Source organism: Natator depressus, chromosome 5 (assembly GCF_965152275.1).
Source record: "Natator depressus isolate rNatDep1 chromosome 5, rNatDep2.hap1, whole genome shotgun sequence".
NCBI classification, from domain to species: domain Eukaryota; kingdom Metazoa; phylum Chordata; order Testudines; family Cheloniidae; genus Natator; species Natator depressus.
In genome coordinates, this window is record NC_134238.1 from 25,201,321 (window position 1) to 25,221,533 (window position 20,213).

General features: G+C 39.0%; 1 protein-coding gene across 1 annotated transcript in view; it reads left to right on the plus strand.

Moving 5' to 3' along the window:
- The first annotated feature begins 1,150 nt into the window (after positions 1–1,150).
- The window catches only part of SLC1A3 (solute carrier family 1 member 3), an 86,221-nt gene continuing 67,158 nt past the window's right edge, over positions 1,151–20,213 (plus strand). The window contains exons 1-2 of the mRNA XM_074952485.1: positions 1,151–1,319; positions 3,094–3,373. Of these exons, the coding sequence (XP_074808586.1) occupies positions 3,193–3,373 (181 nt within the window). The 5' untranslated portion in view covers positions 1,151–1,319; positions 3,094–3,192. The remainder of the gene's footprint in view (positions 1,320–3,093; positions 3,374–20,213) is intronic.

The window sequence follows — 20,213 nt, forward strand, 5'->3', positions numbered from 1 at the left end:
ATTTAGAATACAGCTGAAATTGGGCACAGTACACATGGTGAATATAGACTTACTCCCTAAATAAGAAAGCAGAAACATTGGTGTGATTTTTGGCAAATAATTCTAATCCTATCAAATTTATTCTCCACTTTTATCCTTATTATGTCTAGTTTGTATGATGGTTGTGACATTTTATATTTTTTCTTTTTACAGAAAGCTTATTAACTGAAAGTCCTGTCCTCTGAAATAGTAATAATAATATTAGCACCTAGTACATAGTATACTTAAAACTTTTCATCTATAATCTCAATCAGGAGTCACAGCTCAGGAATTTGATGAAAGATATGCTAAAATGTAAGCCTCTAGTATTTAAACAACATGATTTATCACCCGGCATCTGTCAGTGACTCAACCAGCATTTAAAATCAAAATTCATATTCTGAAAAGGTAAAAGATGCTGCTTTTCTTCCAATGGTGCAAGCTTTTAAATGCAAAAAGGGCCACTTATTTTTTAGGAAAAGCTGGATGTTTTGTGCTTTTCCCTTTATTAGTCACACTGTGCTGTTGAGACAATCTTTTCTGAACTGGGTTGACTCTAAAAGAGCTTAAATTACTGAACTACAGACAAGTCTCATCTTGCTTTTTGAGTAACAAGAAAACTACAAAGAACTATATCTCATCATATTTTGATCTATTCTTGATAGTGTTCCAGTTACTCCTGAGAGATGTAAAGCTGTTTCCCCACCTTTCAGAAAGATGCTTCCTTAAATAACTGTCATTAAGGATTCAAAAACGCCTTGGAACCCCAAACCAAAACACTTTTTAAAGTAGACTAACATCCTCATATATTTCACCATTTTTTTGGAAAAGGTAGTGGAATAATGTTATATAATTATGTTTAATTTTTACTGACTCCTGGTTTCAAATCTCTAATCACAAAGACTTCCAGCCTTCTGCGTTGTGTGTCATTCTTCAGTTCTTCCTGAGTCCTGATTTTGCATTTCTAATGAAGCTGAACTGACAAAGCGTGAAAGTGGTCGAAAGGGGAAAAACAAAGAAAGCAACCCTGTTTTTACTGTGCCAAGACTAATCAATATTCCAGAAGCTCAGCTATTTTCCCCCCCTTCAGTTGTGTTTTTTATTTTTTTCCAGAGTTGGATTAATAGTCTCCTCCCCTTTTCTTAAGTTGCAGTGATAGTAAGTTGGTGTATCCGGAGCACATGCATATTGTCAGTCTTCTCCTTCTCTTGCTCACTGAATTTTTCATCTCTGTTGTACCTACTGGGAAATTTACCTTGTTGCTTGTCTTTTGTGCTTGGAACATTGCAGAATTTAAAAAGGTGAGTTTGTTTACTTTGTTGGTGTTTTTCGCTTTTCATTCTCTTCCTTTGTAAAATACTTTTCTAGGTCATTTGATATAATGATGCTTTGGGGGTATACTGAATTTTCTTTCTTCTTAATCTTACTTATAAAGTGTAGATTGGGATGATATTGTGTTAAATGATCATGGAGGGAAAAGGGGGCTGGGTGAATCTATAAGCTTGTTACAAAATACTGCAAACTAATTTTCTGAAGAAAACTCTTTCAGAGACACACACAGCAGTCACACCTCCAAGATCAAAAATACCATACACAATACATTTAGCTCAGCCTAAGAATTTTTCCCCACTCTGCAGCCAATTAAGAAAAGACTAATTACCTATTATAGCTTTTTCCAATTTAAAATATACATTTGTTAAAAAAAAGGAGTGAGGTGAGACAGGAAAGGGGGAATGGGAGATGTGTGTGTGTGTGTGTGTGTATAGACAATCTTCTTTAAAAAACATATTACAATGTGTTAAAATGCAGGGGAAATAGTATATTAGCATACTAGTTTTAAACATATATTTAACTCCAAAAGCAAGACCAAATCCCATCAAAAACATTTTCTTACCTTTTTAAATAACATGATAGCCCCCCTTCAATCATCCCTCTTCTAAAATTTGAACTTTCTAAATGCTTTCTGCAAAGCTAATTAGGCAATAGATGTAGCAAGGCAGAAAGATATAAATGATCTATATAATTGAGAATGGATTTCAGTGCTGAAGCCAGCTATATCCATTCATGAATTTGTGACCCTACCAGAGAAATATTGAAGTAGGTAGCAGGCATAGTTGTGTTATCCAACATTGTGGAAAAGCAGATTCCCACTTTGCAAAATAGTTTTGTGCAGATTTAATTACAGAATAAATTAATTTCAAGCAGTCAAAAAAATTAGTGTGTTTGAAATAAAAAGTAGATTATCTTGCGAACATATCCCAACTATTTTAATGAAAGCTTTTAAAAAAAAAAACTTAAAGCCAAATCTGTAGTGTGATAATTATCAAATCATATCAATGCTTTGCCAGGCAATGCAAAGCATTATCTTGTAGTGTGAACTTGTAACAAACATGAAGTAACAAGCTAACTGGGTTACATCTTCTGATGTTTTACAGATGTGTCAGAGTAGCTTACACACTTCAAAGATGAATGTTACTATCAAAGGCATACCTCCTGAGTAGTAAGTAAAGAGATAAACTATTCCTGCTGTGTTTTGCCATATAACAGGAGAGAAATCAATGCAGGACAAAGCATTAAAATGATCTAAAAACATCTGAAATACATAGTATTCTGAATACTATGATTTAAAAAGATATTATTTATCAGAAGTTTCATTTAGAAGGTGGGATAGGCAGATTCTGTTCAGATAAATATGTGCCTGCTAAATAGATGAAAATGATCAATAGGCTTGATCAATAGTTATAGATATTCAGCATCTGATTCTCCTGTGACATTCATTTTACATTATTGTAACTCCATTGACTGCAGTGAAGTTACTCCTCATTTATACCAGTGTGAAAGAAGAATCAGGCCCATTCCCTGCAGACCGAAAAATACAGATCTGAACAAAATCTGTACTTTAAACTCAGGTTTCCACCAAACGTTGCAGTTATTTACCACATACTGCAATCAATTAATTAATCTAAATAATCCAAGTCTGATTGTTATATGATGAGTATTTGCCTGCATGTGCAGATATTGATCATTCCTCTGAAGTTTAACTTATTGTGACATTTGATATATCTTGTCTTCTAGCTTCCTCCTGCACTTCCCAAGGAAGAAGGTCTTCTGTCTTTCTGGGGAGATTTTAACAGCAGTAAATTATAAAAGAAGAAATCACTTTTCAAAATATAAATGACTAAAAGTAACGGAGAAGATCCAAGATCTGGAAATAGGATGGAGCGCTTTCAGCAAGGAGTCCGGAAACGTACACTACTGGCAAAAAAGAAGGTGCAGAGCATAACTAAGGATGATGTTAAAAGTTACCTAGTGAGGAATGCCTTTGTGCTCTTCACCATCATTGCTGTCATTGTTGGTGAGTAATTTGATCAATAGGGATATTCTGTTTCTCCATTGCATTTGACAGCCTTAGAAAATGTCACTTGGCCTCAGCAATTAGCATTCTGAAAGAGATCCCAAATTCTTCTCCACTGATAATAACTTGCTGGCTTGCAGCATTTTTGGCTATGAAAGTTGTATGTTGAAGTTTTGGAGAAAGTATAATTTTAGTTATTCTAATATTCAAAGAGGTGAATCATTTTGGTGAAGGACATTAAGTCAGCTGTTTTATTAACTCCTCTATTTAAGAATCAACCCTGCTATAACAGAATCAAAAGGAATGAATAATCAAACAAAATCTGTTTCTGCCAAAAAGCAGTTGCAATACAATGCCACAGAATACAATACAACTTTCCACTAACCCATGCAATTAACATGTTGAAATGAGAGAGAGAAGTCCCCAATATTAATTATAGGATCATTTACTTCTCAGACAAGCCAAATATCAGAGATCAGATCCCAGAGTCTAAACCTTTTGTGTTTTCCCTTGGCGAATATAAAATAAAACACAAACCTAAATCCAAGGTCGTGCTTTCTCAATAACTCTTATTCTTACACTTGCATCTTTCAGATACAATCTGGGAGACAATGAGAGTTCTACTTGCTCACGGACTGCAGGATGGTGCCTGATTAGACATTTTTTTATACATGGTGGAAATTCAGTAGATCAAACAGCATGCCCGAACTTTTCAGCTTCCATTGACTTCAATGGGAGTGGGTCTGGCCTGCAAAATGAGCATTGCTGGATTTAGAATGTGTCAAAATTTTAAAATATTCTTTTAAACTATTTTTAGCTACATAAAAGATTGGTTTGACGGAAAGACTTTTTATCTGAAGACAATGAATTTTCACCAAAAAGTGCTCTATATAGAAATATTTTATCGTTATTCATAATTGTTATTTTTCTTAACTGAAACTTCGCTATCTAAACAATATAATTTTGCACTGAATAAAACAATTCCTTCTATTGTAGAGCAAGTAGATTTTGGTTCTGTAATAAAAAAAAACTGTGATCAGATTAATTTCAAGCCTAAACATATTAACCCGCCCACCCAAATGCCAAATTTTAGAGTTTACAAATGAGGCCAAATCATGCTTGGGTGAGCAGTCCCATTAACACCTTGTAGAAACTGCTGTAATGATGCTTTCTTATGTGGATTTGATTGCTTCATTTCCTAAGCTGCCTTAGGAATCAGACGTCATTGTTGCTTTTAAAGGTCCTCATATCTGTAGGATTATTTGTAAGAATTCCCATTTTACTGGTGGTAATTGGTTAACAGTGTTTTGATTTCTAAGTAAGAATTTGCCACAGTCAACAAAAAAATTAACTAATATCAGTAACATAAAACAAAGTGTTTTTAACTGGTTGTCCCCTGAGAAAGGTGCATTATAGGATCTAAAGTTAAAAAATATGATCTAATTCTAAAGCAATCTAATTCTTAGACTGTAATCTGCTCACAGCAGGGAATCTGATTAAGTCTACACTGAGGCACTAGCAATTCTCCCAGTGTTGGTCTAGCAGCTCCTCCAGCACTACCAATGGTGGGAACACTAATATAGGCTCTCATGTTCACTAGGGCATCCACCATTGCTAGCACTGGTGGAGCAGCAGTGGTGCTAGAACTGCTGAAAATTCCCAGTGTAGAAAAGGTCATTGTGACAAATTATGACTACACGTACACTGGTATATCTGGAGTACCTCTCACTCCAGCAGCTTCAGAAGAGTTACTTTGGATACACTAGTGCAATGGAGAGCAGAATTTGCCTATGTTTGTAAAATGATATGTAAACTTACAGTATATGCATGAATAAAGGGGAGGCATATCTATGGCTCTCAATAAAAGAGCAACTTCACTCTTTAGTGGTTATAAATAAGTAGACCTCCTATTACTGGTATGCTGAGGTAGAAATATATATTAATAAGGGACTGGATGGCTTAAGAGTATGGACATCTCTAAATTGTCACTCTGAATCTGGCTCAGGTTGGTAACGACTAAATTTTGTTACCATCCATCAGTTGTTTGACAATCTACATAAAATCAGATGGTGGGCTTGGTTTAGTTCCTAGTGGACAATAGTCCACATCACAAAACTAATCACTGTTAGCATGAATTGACAACCTTGTTAGCTGTCTCAGTAAAAGGACCAAGGTTTGAATGAACATGAAAACTGAACTGCGTTTTTCTGCCATGGTAGGGTTGAAACATCACCAAGGGGTAGCAGGCAGAGCACATTTGAGGAAGCTTTCATTGCTGACAGCCCAGGCTCTAACAATTAGATAAATAAACCAAGGGCTTTAGTTTCCAGGGCTGTCAGTACAGCAGCTTTCACAAGGTCTGAATTCACTAATAGTAAAATCAAAGGTTAAAAAAGAAAGTATGAATGTTGGTGTACCAACACTTTCCTGCAGGCCTTTTTTGTCAAGGTGAGAAAACATGTTTAATATGGCGCTTCCCAGTTCATTTGCTAAGCGGGACTGATTCTGGTAGAGGTTAAATTGGTAGGATCATAGGTCTTAGCCCACAATTTCAGGACCATAGTTTCAAATGGCCTTCTGAGTTCGTGTAATAATTGTTATGAATGCATAGATATATATTTGCTCATACCAAGTGGATACACATTTATCTGATTTGTGCACATATATTTTGTTGACTTAACTGACATTACCTAGCACTCACCTATAAGCAAGAGCATAGTGTACAGGGAAACAGCATCATGATCCTCACAAGATAAGGCGAAGTGTATCTATTACCTCTAACTTCAGGTGCTACTGCAATGAAAATTGAAGAGAATGAACAGAATTGATTAAAAAGGATGGGTGTATACATGCTATTGCAAAGCATGAAATATGAGAGAAGGCAATGCAAAGTGCCAACTATCTTTGAGGGGGAAGCACAGAATCAATGGCTAGGGTACAGATAAAAGGCTTCCATAGCTGCTGAAATAAAAGCAAATTAAAGTAAAAAAATTTTGGCATCAAATTCTGCATGTATGGTCTGTGGCCAGGAGATCATTATTACTATTATATTTTTATAAAATTGGAGCTGATTTCAAACAAGCTATCTTTGAGAAATATGATGTGGAAAAAAATAGGTCATTCTAAATTTTTGAAAACTCCTGGAAGTTTTTTTTTGTCTGCAAAATGAGTTGTCTAGAAACTTTAAATGAGCTTTTCAGTGGATCTTGGCAAGATCTAGGGTACAGGACCTATTCTGAGATGGAGAAAGGCATATTTGGGAAGTTGTTCACTAGTGAATTGAATATGACAAAATGACCAGTAACACTTCTAAGGTGTGCTGCAGGTCCTGATGGCTTTTGGAAAGTTTGCAGGAGGTGTTACAGATTTTGAAATGTTCACCAAAAACTCTGGCATAATCTCAACGGCTGTTCCATTCCCCATGCTTCCCTCCTTGTATAGTCTCTCCTGATTCCTGCTGTCCATCACCCAGTTTCCAAAAGTCCACAGGAGTCCAGATTTTTTCCAGAAGAACTCCGAAACCACACAGGAACTCCCATGGAGTTTGGTGGCTACACAAGGGAAAAGCTCAAGTCACACAGAGGTTATGAGTAGAACTCTTGTGAAGCTGGTCACCGGGGAGCACTATTAAAACTGAGAGGTCCAGTGGTGCTAAAGGAGAGTGGGGAGTACATAAGATCAGCAATAGTTCCTGCATATTTTGTGAGGTGATCATGACCCTAATGAACTCTCTAGCTAAAATCTTTTCACAGTGCTCAGCCTAACTAATCTGGCTGTGCATTGGGATACTCCATGGGGGAAAGGGAAGGAATCCACTCCTCAGTCCAGGGAGTGAAAGCGGTGCTGCTTTGTGACTGCTAATTGAGCCTAATGGCTGGAATAGGTGAAGGACCAGAGCATGTGCACAGCAGAAGATTCTCCTGCCTCACCCCACAAAAGAGTAGAACACAGGTGATGTGCACCCCAGCATGGTGTACCCAAATTTTACCTCCCTGGTGTGGTGAAGCTGCTCCTCAAGGGGCCTCTGTATCCCAGGAAGAGGGGTATAATTTTCCCCATGTAAGATGCACATGACCCAAATAGACACTTTGTAAGTGCCTGAGATAGAGCTCTTAAAATTCACATGGGACCAAGACATCAGGCTACGATAGTAAGGAACCCAACAAGGTGTGGTTTTAGGTGAGCAGGCATGAGCACCTCACATAGGGCACAAAGGGTTCACCTGGAAGCAAGCAAAAGGGACAGAGACACATAAGAAGATGGCAGTGGTCTATGAAGAACTGAGATCCACTCATGCAGAATTCAGAAGCAGTAGAGCAGTCTCTGTGCAGTTCCAGTGTTCTGCTGAAGAAACTGCACAGTTCACAAGCTCCTCACTGACTCCTCTCACTGAGTAATTCCAAACTTTTCAAAAACACTTCAAGCATATTCCCAGGCAAACACTTAAATTGGAGTTAAGATTGAAAAAAAAAATCACTATGGGAAAAAAATGTAAAAGATCACTTTAATTTTCTTACAACAGAACAAAACCTGAAAGTTCAAATGTACCAAGTTTGATTTATCAGTTACTTCTTTTTACAATACTACCATAACTTTAATTTTGCAGTTATTGCACACTCATCTTTTGAAATGAAACAGCATCCAAAAATTCAAATGACTACTATTTTATTTAAAGCCACATGCAGTACAGAGAAATCACATACTTGGTCAATTTGGGAATCAAAAATGTACATATTGGGGACAGATCAACCAAGGTACAATTGCTCTTAGATACATAACTATATGTACAAACTTCCTATGCGCCAAACCCTGGAACTATCATAGGGTAGAATAGTGCTGAAAAATAACATTTTGGAGCTGTCACAAAATCTGTGTGCGGAAGTACATATTTACTGCACTCTACATACAAATTATGCTACTATCATAACTTTTTCTAAATAGAAGATGTCAGAGAGCTGCTAAAAACTCAGTCTAAGTTGTTTTAAGCTGATTGAAGACTACTTACAGACTAGATTTGAAGGCTGTGTTGCATGGAACGTGAGAGGTTGGCATGAGCACAGTGTTAAAGATGTTTGTGTGGCTTTAACCATGATTTCAATAAGAAATTCTCTATGTGAAAAGATAGCAGGACAGGGCAAAGGCTCTATGAAAAAAAATATGTTAATAGATGTTCCGGTCACCCATTCTTTTGTCTGAAGGTCATTTTATGGGCTGCATATTTGCATGACACTCAGCATATGCCTAAAGGGGATTAAAAACACTATTTTAGCAGGAGCTATTGTAAAAACTACTGTTAAGGTTGCTTGACCCTTTCTAATCTATGATTCAGTTGCTTACAAATTTCTGAAACTTTCATTTTTCAGGCTGAAATTTTCACTATCATTTCTTTAACATAACCTGGAATCTAAAAGATTATATGAATATTTAAACCGTATTTCAGGGTAATTCCAAAGACACCATGATATGGCAGATTAAATAGTGTTTTATATGTAGCTATTATGTTTACAGATGAATTGGGGGAGAAAGTATTTTGGAAAGTAAATAAAGGCCTCCTGGTTTTAAGGATTTTAGTATGAATCATGAAAAAAAGGAAAAAGAAAATTGTTAGATTTCTGGGACTATCTAGTATATCCTTGGCTACATAAGATACACTGAGAGACAGCCAGTGATAGCGAACCAATAGTAAAAAGATGTCCAAAATAATTGCATTTTGAGGAAATTTTTGAAAGACGTGATTTGGGGCAAAGGAAGAGGTGATAGTTCTAGGTGAAAAGTACACCTGGAAAGAGTTGCAGGGTTGTAAGTAGGAGAAGAGATAAAGGAAATTGGAGGTAGTTCAAACAATTAACATTAAATCTTCATGTATAGAAGAAGTAGGTGTGTTTTCTATGCATTTTCTTGTTTGATTTTTTTACAAATCTGGAGATTGGCTATTGGGATGGGTTCTAGGTCATAAATAGAAATCAGTCAGATGGTCTTATCCTTATTCTCAGTAGATATTGGCATGGTTTCCGCATTTCTTTGCAAAATGGCAGAACTGACACAATGGTTGTTCAAGAAAGGTATAAGATTGAATAAGAGATGCGTTGTGCATCCTGGTTGATATGCCTTAGGTGACATACTGTATACAGAGAAAGTTAAGGTGTCTACTTATACCGCTAACTGCATCTAGTTCATTATATCTGTTCCTCAATTTCATGAGGACCAACTTTACAAACAAAAAACCCCAAAAAATGCCATACACCTCTCTGGGTATCAATCTATCAAGATGCTACTTAATCAGATATTATTGGAAGTACTGAAAAGGCAACTCACATATGACACTGTCTAGTGCACAGATTTTGGTGTTTCTTACAATTATTTTCACCTAACCTTTTTTGCCATTAGGGTAGCCTTTAGGATGAGTGAGTTGTAGCCCTTTCTGAAAAATGTTTAACAGATCAGGAGATTTATTTGCAGATGCCATATCTGCAGGTAATGTGAATATACATTCATTAATCCTGTATGCAACAGGATTATAGGATCATGATTCATGGACCACCCTTCCTAGAGGTGTGATCCTTCAAGAGGTTGAGCACTAAAGAGAATGTTGGGAAGATACAGATGAGAGACTCTGAGGTTGAAGTGTCAACAGAAGTGCTGTAACAAATAGATACATTAAACAGACTGTACTGTCAGTAATACTGGACAGTATTCATCCAAGAATTGTTAAGGAATTTAAGAATGAAGTGGCTTAGCAAAAATATGCAACTTATTAAACATCAGTTACTACACCAGAGGGCTAGAAGGTTGCAAGCGTTGTACAGGAACCTACCTATCTTTTAATAAGTTGCTAGAGGTGATCTTGTGAATTACAGATCAGAAAGTCTTACTGTACTTCAATACCAGGAGATATGATTGTAATGATCATTAAAAATTATAAAAACACTTAATAAGCACAATATAATATATAATAAGGACAAACCAGCCTGACTTTTGTGAAGGGAAATCCTTGCTCTAACCTACTCAGGTTATTTGTGTGTGTCAAGAAATGTTGGATAAAAGAGAACTTGGAAATATAACTGAACTGGATTTTCAAAAATCCTTTGACAATGTCCCTCACAAGAGTCTATGTTGCATGAAATGAAACATCTTTACTCCCTAATATTTACAGGCATAAAATACTTTTGGCACAAGCAGAGTTGGATTCAACAAACATTTGTTTAGCACTGTGACAGACACCTCAATTACACAATTAGACTACCCAAGTACTAGATTTCATACATTAATGGGTAGTCATTGCAGGAATCAGGAGTTATGGTAGGTCTCTACAGAGATCATGTATTCTGGATGTTAAAGTGCTATGCATATTGCAAGAGCAAACAGGAACTAATTAAAATAATGAGCATATTATTTATAAATGGGATTGTGACATGGTGCCTATGACTTCCTCCCAATAGAGTTAGAGGGAGTGAGTGATAGGAATTAGAGTATGATATGAAGCTTGATGTCATATGAAGCTAAAGCAATATTGGAACTAGTAGCAATTATATTTGAGATAACTGAGGATTGGAGAAGGGCAAACATAGTACTTATCTTTAAAAAGTGGAACAAAGAGGACCTAGGGACTGGTCTGCTAACTTTGATAACTAGAAAGATACTGGCATAAATTATTAAACAATAATTTTATAAGCACCTAGATGATAATAAGGTTATAAGTAATAGCCAACATGGATTTGTCAAGGACCAATCTAAATTTCCTTCTTTGACAGAGTAATGTGTAACTGACATGGAAAACTGTCCCTCTACCTCAAAACAGATTTTAAAAATAGGACAGTATTATTCTGCACTTCTAAATAACTTCCATCTGAGGATCTCAATGCATATTAATGAACTATGTTTTATAGCAGCCCTGAGAGTTCTGACAGAATTATTCAGTTCATCAAAATTGAAACATCCTGTGAAGATTATTCTATTTCAACAAAATTCCAATGGCATTCTGCCTGCCAGGCAACTTTTGAAACGTCTGGTTTCCTGCCAGCTTGCTTCTCAGTCCCAGGGATTCCAGGGTCCACAGCCTTGGGGCAGCCAGCCAGAAAACCTGCTCCAGAGTTGGGGTCCCAGGATCCATGGCTCAGAGGAAGCCAGACAAGTGAACTGCCCCTGAGTCAGGGACCCCAGGTCTTCTACGGTCTGCAGTTCTGAGGAAGTGAGCCAGGTGGACTGGTCTGGAGACACAGACTCCAGGACTTTCCTTTACACAGATTTTCAAAATTTTTAGTTTTCATTCCTAATCGGAACAAAATCAAATTTCAAAATATTGAAATCCCCAGTGAAACGGAATTACCTTTCTCCACACAAGTCTATTGGCTAGGTACAGTTACTGCATTATTATCCCTATTTTGCAGATGAGGAAACTAAGATACAAAGAAGTCATGTGACTCACAAGAAATCTGTAACAGTCCCAGGAATGGAAGCCACATCTGCAGATTCCCAGTCCTATGCTTTAGCCACATGACTCTCTTTCCTTGCAGTTCATGTAAAGGAGAAATCATTGGTGAGGAACCAATGTAAGAAGGATTAATGGAAGAAGAGGGTTTTTAGGAGAAACTTGAAGAATGATAGAGAAAGCATTTGGTGGCTAAGAAGCAAGAGAGTATACAGGTTCTAGGTATATAGGGTACCCTAAAAGAAGTACTGAAGCCAAAAAGTAAGGAGAGTGAGGTGGATGAGAGATCTGAGAATAAACAAATGTACAGCACAACTCAGCAGGTAAGGAACGTCTGAAGGTAGCAAAGGGTTGACTACAGTGATTGTTTTTAAAATGTTTATAGTTGCAGCTTGCAAGTAATTAGCCTTATCATGGCACTTGCAATATCACCCAATACAAATAGAATTGGCCAATACATGAGTTCAGGTTCACAGGAAATTTTGCTATTTTAAAATTTCCTGAAAACCAAAATTCCAAGAATATTTTGTTTCAGAAACACCAAGACATGGTGTTTCTGAAACTAAATTTGCTCCCAAGGACCCTGACAGCCGCTGAGTGAAATTGATGTCCTTGACAGTTTCACTCAGCAGCTGCCTGGAGCTCCCAGGGTCTGTGGCTCTGGGGAAACCTCGACATGTGGGCTGCCCCAGACCAAAGACACTAGGGCTTCCAGACTCCCAGGCCAGCTGGCAGCCTGAATCATCAGTAAGCCTGAGGGTCTTAGGCGGTCCACATGGCAGGTACCCGGGGACTCAGTAGCACATTTCTGGACTCCCAGGCTCCCAGCTCCATGCAGGGCAGTCCACGCAGTGAGGCTGCCTCAGAGCCACAGATCCTGGAATGGAAAGAATCAAATTTTGATAATTTGAGATCACCCATTTGATATTAAGGAAGATTTCAAATATACCGATGTTATTAGAAAGCATCCAGGTGATTCTGGGAGCACAGAAATGCAGGAGGTCAAACAGTATTGAGAGTAGACGTGTTTGGGGGGTTTATTGTTTGTTTGTTTGTTTTGGTTTATTTACTGTGGGAAGAGTCTCTGATTAAATCAGGAATTAAAGGTCATATCTGTGATAGCTGATGTCCTGCGAGATAGTTTCATTTTTTGGAACCTGAACCTCTAGTGATTTTTACACCCTCATCATGGAGGAATCTGCAAAAGATGAGACATGCTCTTGGTCTCAGATGAGACATACTCACATGTAGAGAGAAAAGGAGTACTTGTGGCACCTTAGAGACTAACAAATTTATTTGAGCATAAGCTTTCGTGAGCTACAGCTTACTTCATCAAGAAAGGGGAAAGGAACAAGTAAAGGAAGTAAGGATGTCATATAAATGAGTAACCAACCAATCCCACAGCAATAAACACTAAATGTCCACAAACTAAGTAAAAATAACAAAAATGCCCCCATAGTCTCCCCATAGGCTATAGTTGGTTGGTTGGAGATCAATGAGAACTAAAAGGCTGCTGGTGTCTCTAGCTCTTCCTTCTGGCTGGAGAGGGTCCCTGGTGGCCACAAGCCTTGGCCATCCCTGGTTTCTAGTGCAGGGGAAACTTATCAGGCTTGGGGGGCAGGCAGTCCTCACAGGCACAGTGGAGTGAGAGGATTCAGTCTCTTCCCTGTGGAACTGTGGGCTTTGAGTCAGTCTCAGGTCCTCTGGCTGAAAGAAACAAAACAGCATCTTACCCTTGGGTTGCTTCCCCTCCGACTGCTGTAACTTGTCACTTTGCAGCCAGTTCTATCCCCACAAACTGTTCCTGCTTGTTCTCAGCTCACAGGTGGGGAAGTCCTAACCATGTGCAGGCTATCTGGGGCCTGCAATTCGGTGCCTGGCTTGTTCATAGGGTGGCTGGTCTGGCCCCCAAGCTGTTTCTGTCTCTCAAGCAGAGGGGAAGCAAGCAGTCCCTGTTTCAATTCCCTCAGTTTCTGCTCTGTGCCGCTGTCTGTAAGAAGTGCTGGGAGCCACTTCTATCAAGCCCCCAACTGGTAAGGGACTACACCCAGATAAATTAGGAGGATTATACTACCAAGAAAATATATTGGGTGATATTCTGTGCTGCATCTTTAAAAGAAAATGCACAGATCTCTTAGCCTAAGAGAACGGGAATTAAAGTGGCTTTAAACTATCTTAACACTCTCCCAATTCTGGGCTGCTCCAGGGGCTGACATAACCCCCACATAACTTAGCCCTGGGGGCTTGTCTGAATTACTGCAGTAGGTCCCTGGCTGCCTACAGGCATCAGTGCAAACACTATGTCCTACAGTCCTACCCCTGACAATCCCCTCCTGCTCCTAGCCAGTCCCTGGCATGCCTCATACTCCAGAGCTTCCAGCAGACAGCTTGTAGAAGGAAGACAGCATCCTCCTGCACTAAGGGAATACTCCCCTGGCTAGAACAAGGACATTTAGAACCTATTTAGGCTATTTCACCCCTTTTACCTGAAATTAAGGGGCTGAAGATGGGGTTAGAATCTCCCGCACTGAGCACACACTATGAACGGAAATCAAAGAGGCATAATAAAGCAGTAATAATGGGTGATTTCATACCCACATATAAAGTGGTCATATGTCACAGTGGAACAAGGTTTAGAGAATCAATTTCTCCACAATTTAAATGATTGCATGATGGAACAATTAGTTCTCATGCGCACAAGAGGCAAGACTATACTCAACTGAGTCCTAAGGAAAACTAGAGTTGGTTTAAGAAGTAACTATAGTCGAGCCACTGAGCAATACTGATAACAATATGATCAAGTTAATCTGGAGGTGAGAATCTAGTCAAAAAGTTCCTAAAGTAAAGAGTATATTAAAATCCTTAGGTTCATCATGCCATTTACTTAAGTATATCATAATGGAGTCACAGAAAGTATGCTGACCCCTAAATAACAAAGGAAACAAGAAGGCAAGAAAAATAGTAATGGGGTTAAATGGCAATGTACAGGAGGTCATTTCAGATGAAAAATCAAGCCTATATGAAGCCAATAGAAAGGAACATAAACTAGGGCAGATAACATGTAAGATGGAAATAAAAAGGGTAAATAAATCAAAGTCTTTATATGCAGTGTTGTTGTAGCCATCTTGGTCCCAGGGACAAGGTGAGTGAGGTAATATCTTTTATTGGACCAACTTCTGTTGGTGACAGACACAAGCTTTTGAGCTTACACAGAATTCTTCTTCAGGTCTGGGAAATGGACTCAGAGAGTCACAACTAAATACAAGATGGAATAGATTGTTTAGCATAAGTAGTTAATACATATTTCAAGGAACCATTCAAGGTGAAGTAGCCTATTAACGCTTCTCCAGTCATAAGGGAGAAAAGGGGGAGGGAGCTGTGAGGAGGGTTTAAGTGGGTCATAGATTGTTGTAATAAGCCATAAATCTATTCAGACCATGATTTTTAGTATCTAGCAAATTTATGAATTTAAGCTCCAAGACTCATCTTTTGAAGGGGTTGTACAGGTTTCCTTTGAGGATGAGGACTGAGAGGTCAGACTGTGATCACTTTGTGAAACATGTTCACCCACAGGTGATATAATGGTTTTGTCTTTTATCATTTTTCTGTGTGAGTTCATTTGAGAGCATAGCAACCATCTCATTTCACACACCTAGTTGTTATTGGGCCATTTAGTGGACAGGATGAGTTACACCACATGTGGTGATAGGCATGTGTAGGACCCATGGATCTCAAAAGGTGTGTTGTGGGGGGTGCTGATCATCATAACAATGGGAGCTAGGTCCACACATTTTATATTTGTTGTTCTGGCAGTGTCTGGTGCCATTTTGAATTGGTATGCCCTGGTCTGTGGGGAGCTAGCTTCTGATGATGAGCTCGGCAAGGTTGGGGGGTTAATTGAAGATCTGAAGAGGGGGTCCAGGAAAGATTTCTTTCAGGATGTGGCCCCTATTGAGTATAAGTTGTAATTGTTTGATGATACCCAGTATGGGTTCCAGTGTGGGGTGGTAGATGACAACCAGAAGTGTGCAGTTGAAGGAAGTTTTATTTCTATATCAACACAGGTTCTATCAGGGCATTAGGGTGGTCCATTCCATGATGCAATCTACTTCTCTCATGGAGCGTTGTTTAGTGAAGTTGGTTTTAAGTGTGTTAAGGTATATATCCTGGAATTTCTCCTCAGATCATATTCTGTGGTATCTGAGTGCCTGGCTGTAGATAACAGGTTTCCTGGCATGGTTGAGGTGGTTCCTGGATCTGTGAAGGTAAGGATGGTAATTCGTGGGTTTCTTGTATATAGTTGTCTGTAGGGTTCCATTGCTGAAGCTGATTGTGGTGTATGGGAAGTTGGTGGGAGTGTTCTAGAGAGGGATTAATGGATGGGTGGTGGCCACTGAAGTTGTGGCGGAAATCTACGAGGGAGCTTAGGTCATCTGTCCAGAAGATGAAAATACCATAGATGTTTCTCAGATATATCATTGGTTATGTGGTGCATTTGTCCAGAAATTCTTCTTCAAGGAGGCACATGAAGAGGTTGGCATATTGGGGAACCATCCTAGTATCCATGGCTGTTCCCATGGTTTGTTGTTGAATGTAAAATTTGTATAGGTAAGGATGAAATGGATGAGTTTGGCAATGTGTTTGGGGCAGATGTCTGAAGGTTGTCCATTATCTTGTAAATATTTGAGGCAGGCAGCAATGCTGTCATAGTGAGGCATATTGTTATATAGGCAGGTGACTTCCATGGTGGCAAGGATGGTGTTCTGAGAGAGGTTGTTAATGTTGCAGAGTTTCTGGAGGAAACTGGTTGTGTCCTGGAAGAAGCTGGGCCTTTCTGCTGTGAGTGGTTGGTGGATGGTTTCTAGGACTCCTGATATTCTTTCATTAAGAATACGGTGGCCAGTTGTGATGGGTCTGCCTGGCTCCTCTTGTTTGTGTATCTTGGGGAGCATGTAGGAGGTCCCTCAGATGGGTTCATAGGGAATGAGGTTGTAGAGCTTTCGTGAACATTGCATGGAAAGTAAAGTTAAGTGGGTGCATTGACCCAAAAGATGCCTACACATATGACATTGTGTATCACATTGAATCCTACACCAAGAATGTATGTAATGGGTTGTGTCAAACGGTAAAAAGTAACAGAAACAAATACCCATTTTTCTACTGCACCACAGCTGAAATCATTAATTGCCTTGAAAAGGCTCAAATGGATGGGGAAGTGGTGTCAATAGCTGATGCAGAAGCTAAGTACAGAGAAGAATGTGCTTTGAATGGCACTGAAGACAAACAAATGCTTACAAGAAAGGCTCTTAGAGCATTTATTGAAGGTGAACTGTGGGATAGGGACGTATTTTTTAGCAATCCTATCTGCAGAAATGAATCACAATGCATATCCTTAAAAGCTGCAAAAGATGTGGCTCTATCAAAAGTGGCAGAAAGCACTGATGTCAACAGTAATATGAAGACTGTTTGCAGCTGCTAAATTTTTGTGGAAAAGCTTTTTGTCCTGCAGTATGTGGGAGTTTCAGGGATCAAAACCTGATGCCAAACCTGAAAAATAATACCATATGACATGTACTACTTCTTGAAGTGGTGCACTGGTGATTGCAGTGACTTCAGTACCAATGAGAATGAAAGTAAGCAAGTGGAAAACAAGGCCGCCATTTTATCAGAAAGCCTCTGTCATAAATATAAAGGGAAGGGTAACAACCTTTCTGTATACAGAACTATAAAATCCCTCCTGGCCAGAGGCAAAACCCTTTCACCTGTAAAGGGTTAAGAAGCTAAGATAACCTCGCTGGCACCTGACCAAAATGACCAATGAGGAGACAAGATACTTTCAAAGCTGGGGGGGGGGGGGTTGGGGAGGGGAACAAAGGGTCTGCCTGTCTGTGTGATGCTTTTGCCAGGACCAGATCAGGAATGCTCTTCAGAACTCCTGTAAAAAGTTAGTAAGCAATCTAGCTAGAAATGCGTTAGATTTCCTTCTGTTAAATGGCTGGTAAAATAGGTTGTGCTGAATGGAATGTATATTCCTGTTTTTGTGTCTTTTTGTAACTTAAGGTTTTGCCTAGAGGGATTCTCTATGTTTTGAATCTGATTACACTGTAAGGTATTTACCATCCTGATTTTACAGAGGTGATTCTTTTACTTTTTCTTTAATTAAAATTCTTCTTTTAAGATCCTGATTGCTTTTTCACTGTTCTTAAGATCCAAGGTTTGGGTCTGTGTTCACCTATGCAAATTGGTGAGGATTTTTATCAAGCCTTCTCCAGGAAAGGGGGTGTAGGGCTTGGGGAGATATTTTTGGGGGAAGACGTCTCCAAGTGGGCTCTTTCCCTGTTCTTTGTTTAACACGCTTGGTGGTGGCAGCATAGGGTTCAAGGACAAGGCAAAGTTTGTACCTTGAGGAAGTTTTTAACCTAAGCTGGTAAGAATAAGCTTAGGGGGTCTTTCATGCAGGTCTCCACATCTGTACCCTAGAGTTCAGAGTGGGGAAGAAACCTTGACAGCCTCATATACAAGTGCTTCAATGCAAGGCAGGTTTCCAACACATACATAACTGCGCATCATATGTATAGTCTACCATGACAAGTAGCTGTTGGTTTGAGAGAGAGAGAGATCTATCAGTGTTACATATGCAGAGCATTGGCTTCTCCATTGACTGTAACAAAGTATTCTACCTGGAGACTGCAATTGCAAACAAAGTTCTTTGCTGCGTGGAACTGAATGAAGGTTGTCCATTCCCCCAGACCTCATCAAGGGTAAGTTTATATTTTGTGCTGCCGATAACTTAGACTTCCTTGAAGATACAACTGATGGCAACGGTACTCTTTATGCTACTGTTATGGTCAGGAGTATATTAATGGGAACCAGTCTCAACCTCAAGTGTTGTAGGGACTATCAAAGAACAATTCCTTGAAGGAGCTTCCTGACTTAATGACTCACTTTCCTACTAAGGTCCAAAAAATCTGAAGCCAAGAAGTCCAGTTTTCAGTGAAGCAGCAGTTAAATTGACTGTAATAGAGTTTTCTATATTCACTATCTTTGATCTCACTTGGTTATTGTGCAAAACTGGGATGCACTCCAGAGGTTAAAAATCATTGGGTATGGCTTCAGATGAAGAGACAGAAGACATACCATCAAATGATCTAGACACCCAGGACATATCATACCAAACCATTTAAGGAGAAAGGTACATTCCAACCTGGTCAGCCTTTAATTCAGCACCATATGAGGTACTGGAGCAAATGACCTGTGTATGCATCCTGCCAATCATACCTGTTAGCCCCATTGATCGTTCAGTTCACTCAGCAAAATTGCCACCAAGAAGGGATGCATTTATACCTGCTTCAAGGGAGCAAATTATCAAGCAATGGAATGGCTCCAGGATGATCGAGTTCATCCAAAACTACCCTCCCCTATCAGGCATGGATGGGTCTTGAAAGATGGACCAATGACACCAGTTATGTGTGAAATACCATGTGCTTCCAAATCAATCCTGCAGCTAATCAAATCCAAATGCTCACCATGCAGCAAATGTTTAGCCAGCAGCCTACCTTGTATGGACCTGTGTGAGTGTAGCGTAGACAAGGATTAGTGTGACAATGTGTCTAGCAGTGATGTCCTAGACAGAGATGACATTGAAGATGATGTTAATGAATAAATGTTTTCAGTCCTACTTGTCAAGGCTAACTTCTCTAGGATTCCCAAAGACCTTTTTTTTAATGTAAGCAATACAACCCTGTGTTAAAGTACAATTTTTAAAAGTTGATGTTTAAATATTTTCTCAAATATATCTACATAATTCTTTTAGATTTGTCATGTTTGGTACTACTGTGTTCATGTGAGAAAAGACTTTCAAATGATACCAAATTCAACCCATTTCCAAAGACTCTATTATCAAAATGTCTATGAACTGGAGGACTTGGAGCTGGGAGCCGGAGGTGCAGGATAGGGGGAGGCAGCAAGCCCTCCCTGCCACGCCCTAGACAGTGACACCATTGAAATTATGATTCTGTAGAAGCTAACAAATCAAATGACACTTCCCTTAGCCTTCTATTAATAACTTGCCCATGGAATGAGATTTTGCTACATTATTCTCCCAGACTACAAACATGACAGGACAGGGACAAACTAGCATAGCTTTAGTAAAGGAAAATCAACTAGAAAACCTTACACATGCTAAAAGAGGGGAAATAGCACGTATAATTCATCTGACCTTTCAAAACCTTTGAGTAAGAATAATTGGTCAATTTTCAGTAAAGTAACAGATTAACAGCAGGGTGCCCCAATATCTTGTACTGGGGCTGGTGTACTATACTTTTTAATGATCTGGAAAAGGAAGTAAACTACAACATATCAGATAGTCAGACCTAGAGAAAACTGTGAGGGTTTCAAAAAGACTTAACAAAA